Source organism: Perognathus longimembris, chromosome 12 (assembly GCF_023159225.1).
Source record: "Perognathus longimembris pacificus isolate PPM17 chromosome 12, ASM2315922v1, whole genome shotgun sequence".
Taxonomy (NCBI): Eukaryota; Metazoa; Chordata; class Mammalia; order Rodentia; family Heteromyidae; genus Perognathus; species Perognathus longimembris.
In genome coordinates, this window is record NC_063172.1 from 29,667,814 (window position 1) to 29,677,567 (window position 9,754).

Below are 9,754 nucleotides of genomic sequence, written 5' to 3' on the forward strand. Positions count from 1 at the left end.
AAGGTATTTGGAATTCTTGCATGCTGAAAATCCATTTGGGTGTAGGTTAGATTCCCAGACAGCTGTTGTGGAGAACAGGTCTCCAGCAAGACACAAAAGTGACTTCCAACTATGTTTCTTAAGAACAGGGTCATCAGTAACTTTGAAACCCTTTTGAAACCTCCTAGTAAATTATACAGAGCAAGGTACTGGTGAGACACTTAATCTAGTCCTCACTCCTTACCTAGCCTATAACTTAGAACCTACCCTGTTCTAAAGTATAAACAGAACATGTTGCTTGATATCACCCTAAAAGGTGAAACATGCCACCCACACACAAATACATACATATATATACATATATATACATTTTTTAATAAGAATGCCTGATTTGCCCTATTATTTTCTATTAAACACTTTGTGAGAAGCTACTTGGGACACTAGGACCTAGATTCCTCTGGTGCTCTGGTGTTCCCTCTCTCCATAGTATCTGGTTATTTCTACCCTAAGGCAGAACACCCAAATCCTTCACCAAACTTCAGGGGGTGTCATGATAGCAGTTCCCTCCAGGAACCATTTAGGATGGACGGGAATGCTTCCAAGGGTAAAAATGTATTTGCCATGAGTTCTCTATACAGGAACTTTTTCCCAAGGACAAAACCCAGCTAGTGACTTTAACTCACTCTGCTTTGTGAAAAAACCCTAACTAACCTTCTGGCAGAAATGATCTCCACCCTTGGAAAGAAATACTATGTGCAAACATAGCTAAGTAGTTTCTCCTTCCTGCTCTTCTCCCCCATGTTCTTGAAGGCAGTATGTAGGCAGTATGTCCCCTGAAGGTAGGATAAAGTCTTTGTTTATAGTGATAAATCATAGTGTTCAAAGTCTAATGGTAAGAGAAGTTGCCCATCGTAAACTTTGACAGCAGGTCAAGGACTTTCAGAAAATGAACAGACAAGAAGCTCTCTTCTCTCTTGCTTGGTGCTTTTTTTTTTTTTCCCACCCAAGGAGGGCAGCCACTTAGAGTACATGTCATTTGTAATAATTCATATATTACACTTACCTGAAAAAATAACAGGATTTTCATATCAAAAACCAACAGACAGCACAAGTGTCCAATCCAAAGTGCCATTGCCCCAAATCAGAAAGGACTAAAGTTTCAGTAAGAGAACCACAAAAAAAAAAAAATCCTATTTTTAAAAACCTAGCATAAATAACACTCTGCTCTCTTAACGTTTTTAGTGGCCTTTCACGCCGTGTCCCCCAGGAAAACCAGAAGCTGAACAACAAGACACTTGGTTTGCAGCAGCAATGAAACAAACAAGAGAAGTTTTATTTTGAAAATAAAGTCTTTAAAGAGAAATTTGGCTTCCAATTTTTTTTCCACATGTAGGTGCCTCGGACAAGATACAAAAACAAAACAACACGAAGACCCACGACAATTATGTACAGAGCTCTAAAATGAGCTGTGAGTTATCTACAAGAAACTAGCACATGCGCTTTGTGAAGGGGGGTGCAGTCTAGTGCGGCTTTGGATAGAGTTCTCAGTCCTCCCCGAAGAACAGTTTAACTCCCTGGAGCTGCAGGTGCGGCTGCAAGCCAGGGCAGAGCTGGGGTCAATGAAGGGTGTGGGGTGGGACCCTCGGGTGGGAGGCGTAGCGAGGTGTCTGGGGAGGGGAGCAGCGCGGCGGCAGGGGACATCCTGGGCCTCTCTAGCAGTCCTGCCGCGGGGTGTGGGTCAGGCTGTGGCGCCGCAGATCGCAGTTTCGCCTGAACACTTTGCCGCACCGCTCGCAGCTGTAGGGCTTGATGTCTGTATGGGTGAGAAGGTGAGTTTTCAGGTTACTTCTCTGATTAAAGGTTCTTCCACATGTGGGACATTTGTGTGGAGATTCCTGTTCAGATGCGAAGCAAGCAAAGGATTAATCCTTCACACCACCACTGCACACCCTGCTCTCTCAATCGTTCCTGTCTTATCGGTAATCTCAAGCCTTAACATAACAAGCGCACGACTACAAAAGAGGGGACCTGCAGGAACAAATCTGGGCTCCTAATCCTCCAATCACGAGGACACACGTGCAGGCAGAACCACGCAGGGCCTGGGGACTCCCACGACTGTGGCCGCCGCGGAGGCCTTTGTGTTTTCCAACTCTTCACATTTCATCACCATGTCACAGGCAGGAAAAGGGGGCAAGGGGGGAAAATAAAAACCTCTAATCCACTCTTAAGGAGCCACATTCTCCCGGCTAATAAGGTTCCTCTTCGCTGGAAAATTAAACTATTCCTCCATGTTCTGAAAGCTGCAAATTATGAGGCCCCTGGGAAAGACAGCGTCTGGGATTTCACCATGCCTCCATTATCAAAATTACCTTTATTTCCTCCCAAATGGGAAAGCTTTAAACGCAGGGCAGATCGGATTTTTTAAAAGTGTAATTCTAAAATTAGGATTTACTATAAACAGAGCCTGTTTGTTCATTAATACAAATATAAAATGGCTTGACGTCAAAATTAAGTTTATGTACTTAAAAAAAAAAAGCCAAGAGGCTGCTTTTACCAACCTAAGCAAAATATCTAAATAGAATCTTTTTAAAACAGACTGCCTCAAACACCACTTGTAAAGCAATAATAATAAACAACAACAGACAGTTGTTAAGCAAGAAAACAAACTTACCTGCATATGTAAAGTTTTGTGAACTGCTAGAGTTCTAGACTGACAAAATCCTTTCCCACACTCCTGACATTTGAAGGGTTTTTCTTTGGAATGGATATACCTGAAAATCAATACATAAACTTTAATTGAAATAGATTGCCCTCATAGTTAAGGAATTTCTTTCGACAATTACTCAAGCAAAATCGAAGAAAGACAAAAGGAACATTTCTATCCTTTCTATTAAAATGTATTTTTTCTGTGTAATTCTGTTTATGGTTAACCTCAACTAACCGACTCTTCAAAACATTCACCGGGCAGGCTGGCTTTATCTACCCTTGATCGCCCTCTCTGGCTTATTTTGGAGCTCGAAATCCTACAAACGGAGCCCTTCGCGGCCTCCATGGTTTTTCTCTGAGACTTAAACAGGCCAAATCCCGATAGAGAAAGCAAGGTGGAGTTTGGGGGAACTGATTTTTTAAAAAATCACCCCTTCAAGTCCCACCTCGGGGGAATCGCAGGTAGATTCCGGAGACCACTCCAGACCTGTTTATACCCGGCGAAAACACTTAGGGTGTTTCTTCAGTTGTGGTTCATTAAAGCAGAGGTTAGGGAAGGAAGGTGGAAACTGACCTCAAGATCCCCGAAAAATGCCACTGGGAAGGGTCCCCGTGGCGGGCTGAGAGTGGGGAGGGTGACAGTGGGAGGACAGAGGGCCATTCAGTGGAAGTGGCCTGGAACAGACTTCTAGAAAAAGGTCCCCAGCAACCAGGACTGTGGGATCCCCTAGCTCTCGGCCTTTTCTGTGCGCGCGATCCGGCGCCAAGGAGGACCCACGGAGAGGAAATGGGATAAAGAGCCAAGGCCAAGGCCAACCCACCAGATTTTTTTTCCTACCCAAGGATAGGGGGGAAAATGAGGGGGGGGGGAACAACTCTCCCTCACGCCAAAGAAAGCGGCAGGGACCAGCTGCACACAAAAGAAAGGAAGGGAGGAAGAGAGGGAAGGAGGGAGAAAGGGAGGAAGGGAGGGAGGGAGGGAGGGAGGGAGGGAGGGAGGGAGGGAGGGAGGAAGGGAGGGGAAGGGAAGGAGGGAGGAAGGAAGGAAGGAAGGAAGGAAAGGAGGAAGGGAGGAAGGGAGGGAGGGAGGAAGGAAGGAAGGAAGGAAGGAAGGAAGGAAGGAAGGAAGGAAGAAAAAAGTAACAGTTGGGAGCTCGTGAAGCCGGCTGGGGGGGTGGGGGGGATTGGCAGGGTTTCGTCTAGATCAGCGGACGTGTAAATGACATTTGGGGGCCAGGCTCGTTTTTCTGGGACAAATTCACCCGCCCTCTCCCGACCAGTCTCCTCAGGCCCTCACCTGTGGTCCCGCAGGTGATCTTGCCTCCGGAAGGCCTTGTGGCAAATGTCACACGTGTACGGCCTCTCGTCCGTGTGCGTCCTCTCGTGGATGAGCAAATTGTAGGATTTGGTAAAGTGTCTGCCGCAAAACTTGCAGATAAATTCTTTTTTCGTTTTGGACGGTAACCTCCCTCGGGAAGGTTTTCTGTCCGGAGTCAATTTAGTGAGGCCGGAGATGGGGCTGCCCAGCCCGGGACTCAGCTTGCTCAGATCTCCGATCTTCGGGGGATCTTCTTGCGTGGCGGCCACGGCCAAATTAGCAAAGTCAAAACGGGGCCGGTCCTTGTGCAGGGCTGGGAGCACGTGGGCAATGGCCCCCTGCTTGGGGTGGAACAGGTGGGTGGTAAAGGGCAGCGCCGGGAAAGGGAAGCGCGCGTCCACCAGGCCCTGGGCTGCCGCCATCTCGGTGATGGTGGAGCGGGTGATCTCGTGCACGTTGGGGTACCCCAACGTCCAGTGGTTCATGTGCATGGTCTGCACAGCGCTGAGGCCGTACAGGCCGTGCAGGTGGTCCACGGCGGCGGGGAAGGTGTTCACGGCCTGTAGGAAGGAGTAATTGGTGAGCTGTAGTGATGGGTGGAGCGGGATGGGCGCTGGCAAGGCTTTGCTCCCCATTTTCTTGGATGCTGGGGGGCGTTGTGAGACGCCCCTTTCTTCCAGGACTCAGAGGCGGTGGGCGTAGGAGTCTCGGCACATACACGCGCACACACACACACACAAATCCCAGAAACAACAGCACGCAGAGAAAGCCCTGAAAAAACGGTAGGGGAAAGAGAGGGGAGAGAGGGTGGTTAGTACGCCGGCCAGCGCGGGTGGCATCTCCTTCTAAGTTCCCGGGCCACCCATCTCCAAGACTCCCCAAAGGAACGGCGAGAGGGCCACGGGGCACCTGCCCAGCGAGCCCACACCGAAGCTGGGCTCAGGGCCCCGAAGGTAATGATTCCTGGTGGGTGGGACACCCAGAGGAAGATGAGATTCCGGGCACGCAGGGAGTGGAAGACACCCGCCCCCTTCTCACTGGTCCCGTCACCCGTGACCTCCCACCACACCAACGCCAGCAGGCCCTGGGCACAACAGGGCCTCTAAGCTCCCGGGCTGGTGGGGGGGGGGGGCTGCAGATGTGAGTCTGATCCTCTGAGGGTTCGAGAACCCAGCGCAGACCGCCTTTCCCGCGTTCCCACAGCTGGGGGGTAGGGAGTGCACGAGAGGGCTTGGGGGGCATGCTTTGTCCTTCTGGGCCCTCCGATGTGCCCGGAGCTGACCTCGGAGGTTTTCTCTTTCCTTCCTCTGCCTCAGTGCCATTTATCAGCAGTGACGGGGCCGCAGGAAAGAAAAGTGACACCTCGAGAGGGGGGCTGGGTTCGGCCTGGACTCCCCCCTCCTCTTTCCCAGGGGCTGCCTCTCTTCCCGCCCCTTACCAAGATCCCTTCCAGATGGTTCGGAATCGGGGCGGGGAGGGGGGGGCGCAGAAAGGGGAAGAACATCCCAGAGGCCAAAACCTCTTTTCCCAGACTGCGCGCCAAGCTCTCAGGAGGCGGGAGCGGCCCCACCACGGGGGAGGAGAGGAGAGAAAAGGCCAGAGAGACTCTGGTGGGAGGCGAAACCAGGTAGCTGCCGCTGGAAGGGCACAGTGAGTCTTTGTGGGCCTGGGGCACGTTGGTACAGCTGCCACCTTGAAGGTCGCCTGGGGTCTTGGGGCCTGCACCTAAGCAGGGATAGCCCTGTAATCTATGCCCCCCCCCCCCCCCCGCCGCTGGCAACATAGCGATCTGATTTGAGACTCGGGGTCCCAGAAGCTTGCGTCCGTGAGCCCACAGCCTCCTCTTGCCAACCTCTATTCAGAAGAGTGTGCTCGGACTCAGCCGTGCTGGGCCTTCCTTCTGGGATGGACGCCCAGGTACGGAGTCTCAGAGCTAAGCGCTTTCCTACGGGAGGGGTAGATTGGCCATGTTGCACCACCAAAGGCCTCACCAGGGGCTTGGGCCCGGCAGGAAGGTGGAGAGCCTTGTCCAGGCTTCCCTACCTATCCACCCTGCTCTGCACCTGAACTTTCTTGCCCCAGTGCGTCGTGCAGTAGTGTTGGTGACTGAGAATCGGCAGGCGTTAAGGGGCAGCGCTAATGACACAGCGCTTTGGCAAAGGCAGAATCTGGCTGTCTCCGTGGGGCCCGCACCTTCCTCCTCTGTTTGGAACAGTTTGGAGACAGAGATGTATTAATGAACCGCTTCTGCTTGGTGGGTATGCGGTCTGGGAGTTCGGGCTGGGAGTTAATGAGAGGTGTACAACAGTCAGAGGGTCTCCGTCAGACCATTCAACCGAAACTGTAAACCCCCAGAAGTAATAAACTTTCCCACCACAAATCACTATTCACTTCTGTTCAGCCGCAGCCCTCAAACCCTCTCTCCTCCAGAGTCAGGGAGTGGGGGAAGGATCCACTAGCATTCCTGGTAATATATCTGATTGTTTCTCCTTTCATTAAAAATAATAGATTTAATCTTCATTTCCTTTTCCTTGGGAAATGAGGATTTCCCAGAGATTCAATGTATTCCCCACCCCCACACCACCTGAGTGCTGAAAAGCAGCCTCTCCTTTGTAGATTGGAAACTGAAATTAGTATTAGCATATTCCCAGACTAGGTTTCTTAGAAATAAACATGGGAGGCAAAGCACAACTGATACCATGGCTGGGGTGCTGTAAACGGAAGAACTAGCAAGATCTGTGATGCTTGATTCCAAATGTACAAAGTGAACTTTTTGCCATCCAGGTTACAACATTAATTTTGCTGGCAGAAAGTTGAACACCACTTCCCTTCCCTTTCCTCTGAACTAGAATCATACAGAAGCAAATGACTCTAATGAAATTAGGTTTCATATTGGCACTAAAGCACTATGTGCTATGTGTTCCTTTTCATTTGCAGCGCAAATTAAAATGTGTCTTCACAGAGGAAGGAAGACCTATTGGTACCTTCTGAAACCCTTTCACAAACCCTATATGTCTGCCAAACACTGCTGCCATAAATAATTAGGGAGTTTAGATTTGCATGTTCCTGTTGAGTTTCTGGAAACATATGTCAAATGATATTTTAAGCCAATGCAGAGATCTAAAGTACTTTCATTTTGTGAGCCCACACTCATGCAGTTCCAATGACTGCTGTCATTTCTCCACCATCCTGTTTCAAACCACTTGCTACTTTCAATTTTGCTAGGAAAGAAAGTCGAACCACTCTACAGGCATAAATAGCTCCGTGGAGGGGAGGCCACATTTCTTTCACCAGGCTTCTTCATAGGAATTTCCAGGCATGTTTAGAGTTTTGTAAAATTCAGTCCACTGGCTGTCAGCAAGGGAGATGTGTACATATTAATTTCAATCCAGTGAAGCTTTCAAAGCATCGGGGAAGGAAAGGTACAGTGGTAATTTGATAATGGGCCTCGACTTTTGGTAATGGTGTTACATTGACTAGAATAATGTAATTCTAGAAATAATGTAATTAAGGGTCATCTTCTAAAACGCCTGGATTGGATTCTAGAAAAAAGGACTGGTGGATGGATAAACTCACTGACTGAATTTCAGCCCAAAGCACAACAGAAATGCCCATGATTCAGAGATCAAAGCTCATTTTTGAAACGTGAGGAGAGAGACTATCAGGTGGATAGAGAAAAAGGCAGTGGATAGAGAAAAGGGCGGTGAAGTTCCTGTCCCTTTGCAGGGCCTAGGTCTTCCCAAGGAGTTAATTAAATTAAGATGCCTTCCGCATAATCTGGGTTTGTTTTTCTCTGCTCCCCCTATTCCCGGGCATATATATATATTTTTTTTTCTCTTGCTCTTCTACAAACTGCAGTTTGCTGAACAGAGAAAGAAGTTGTCTGTGCTCTTTGGCTTCGGGGAAAACCCCAACCCTCTTTTGTTCTCGGTTTGCTAACAGGTAGGGGGACCGAACCAGCTCTGCCTCTGCCAACGCCTTTTCCTCCCTCCTGCAAACTCCTTTCTCACTCATTTCTTCTGAATCCAAGCGTTTAAGCCCCGGGGGAGTTTGCCTACAGCCCTCCCGGCCACAACTCGAGTGGGAAGAATATCAGAAGGCCAACATAAGGTTGGTAAATTTACATAAGACTGAACTAGTCCATCTTGAAATTTGCCTTGAGAGTTGTAGGCTGGGCGGGCTGTACGCGTCCCAGCCCTCGTGTGCCGCCGCTGCCCCAACAGAGTTGACCCAGACTTTCTCAGGGCCGGGACCGAAAAGCCGTGGGACTGGGGTTTGACCAACCTACGTCGATCTGCTTCTAGAAAAAGTCTTACCAAACGCTTAGATTTCTAAAATGTCCCAAAATGTACGTGTGTGTGTGTGTGTGCGCGCGCGCGCGCGCGTGTGCTGCTAGGTGCTAGCGGCAGTTGCGTGCTCAAGATACAAGCAAGTCCGAAATACAATGCCCCACCGGGGCAACCGTAGGAGTTCTTTCTTTTCTACAATCTCTAATCTTACGGCACGCCGGACTGAGAAACTAAGCACCTCTTGCACATCCAAACCTTTCCTTCCTCTGGGCTTCTACCGGCAGCCTCCTTCCCAGAGTAGACACTCACCTCCGGCAGAAAAGTCTGCCCGGACAACGCCGTTCACACCAGATCCAGGCAGCCAGGCGCACGGCGTGGAGAGGTCATTAGGTCCAAGTTGAGCAAACTTCTTTTTCCGCGCCGAGTCCTGAGCGCCGGGTACATATCTGGAGGACCCCGAGGAGCGGAAGGGAGTGCGGATCCTTGTTTTCGTCGGAGTCGGTGGACGCCCTGGGTGTAGAGATCTGGGTGCTTAGGACCTGCAATCAGTGCTGGCCCAGATCCTCGCGCTCCGGAGAGCCTCTCGCCCCCGACAGTGGGTGAGGAGGGAGCCCGCAGACTCGCAGGGCCATCACCCGCCCGCAGCCAGCGCGCGGAGCTCCGTCCCTGCCCGAGTCCCTCCCCAGGCTGCCTGGGGCTGAGAGGCTCAGGCTTTAGTAGCGGCCCCGCCTCCCCTTCAGGCGGGCTTCACCCAGCAGTGTGGGGCCCGGGACGCCCAGGCCCCGCCTCCCCACCCTGAGAGCCCGCTAATGGTCCGCTCTGTTTACCCGTGTTTGGATAGCAACTGAGTCTTAAAGGCGCAGGTTTGCTGGTGGTTTCTCGGCTGCTAGAGACACTGAGCCCAAGGTGACTCAACACAAAACTCACACACAAAGACAACACCCACCCTTTTCCTTCTCCGGGCCACTTTTCCCTGGACTGTTAGAAACGCAGCCACTACCTTCCTGCTACGCAAAGATCCTGCAGAGAAGCCCACAGGGGGGCACTTCGTGCTTTTGCTTGGAGAGCTCTCTGGCTTAATTTCTACATAATATGTTTAATACAACATTCTTCTTCAAAGAGTAAAAGTGATCTAGATTTTGTTTTCCAGCCTATATCATCATTCCCATGTTTTAAATGGTTTTGTACATAGTTTTGGTTTTGTACATAACTCTGTGTAGTCTGTTTTTCTCTGCTTTTTTTTTAAACACACGAAGTTTATTCATAGGGGTGACAATTGACTAATTTCGTATTTACTGCAAAGACATGTGGAATGTTCCAGAAGAAATTCCTTCCAGTATCTAAGCTTTAATCAGCTAATGTACATTTCATAAGCCGTTAACCAACTTGGTTAGGGAGGGGGCATCTGCAACCCACTGGCAAACAATAAAGAATCATCTGGAATGGGTGAAGAAGAATCATT

General features: G+C 49.9%; 1 protein-coding gene across 3 annotated transcripts; it reads right to left on the bottom strand.

Annotated features, from left to right (window-relative positions):
* Positions 1 to 1,297: 1,297 nt before the first annotated feature.
* Positions 1,298 to 9,020, bottom strand: Osr2 (odd-skipped related transciption factor 2). Of its 3 annotated transcripts, none has more exons than XM_048358940.1 (4): positions 8,602 to 9,020; positions 3,983 to 4,563; positions 2,651 to 2,750; positions 1,298 to 1,874 (listed from the first exon to the last, which is right to left on the bottom strand). In XM_048358940.1, exons 2-4 carry the CDS (start codon positions 4,492 to 4,494, stop codon positions 1,692 to 1,694), a joined length of 795 nt encoding a protein of 264 aa, XP_048214897.1. In that variant the 5' UTR covers positions 4,495 to 4,563; positions 8,602 to 9,020; the 3' UTR covers positions 1,298 to 1,691. The 3 variants fall into 3 exon arrangements, with proteins under 3 accessions (XP_048214897.1, XP_048214895.1, XP_048214896.1); XM_048358938.1 differs by having other exon boundaries at positions 3,983 to 4,774; positions 8,602 to 9,018; XM_048358939.1 differs by having other exon boundaries at positions 1,298 to 1,792; positions 3,983 to 4,774; positions 8,602 to 9,005.
* Positions 9,021 to 9,754: the final 734 nt, after the last annotated feature.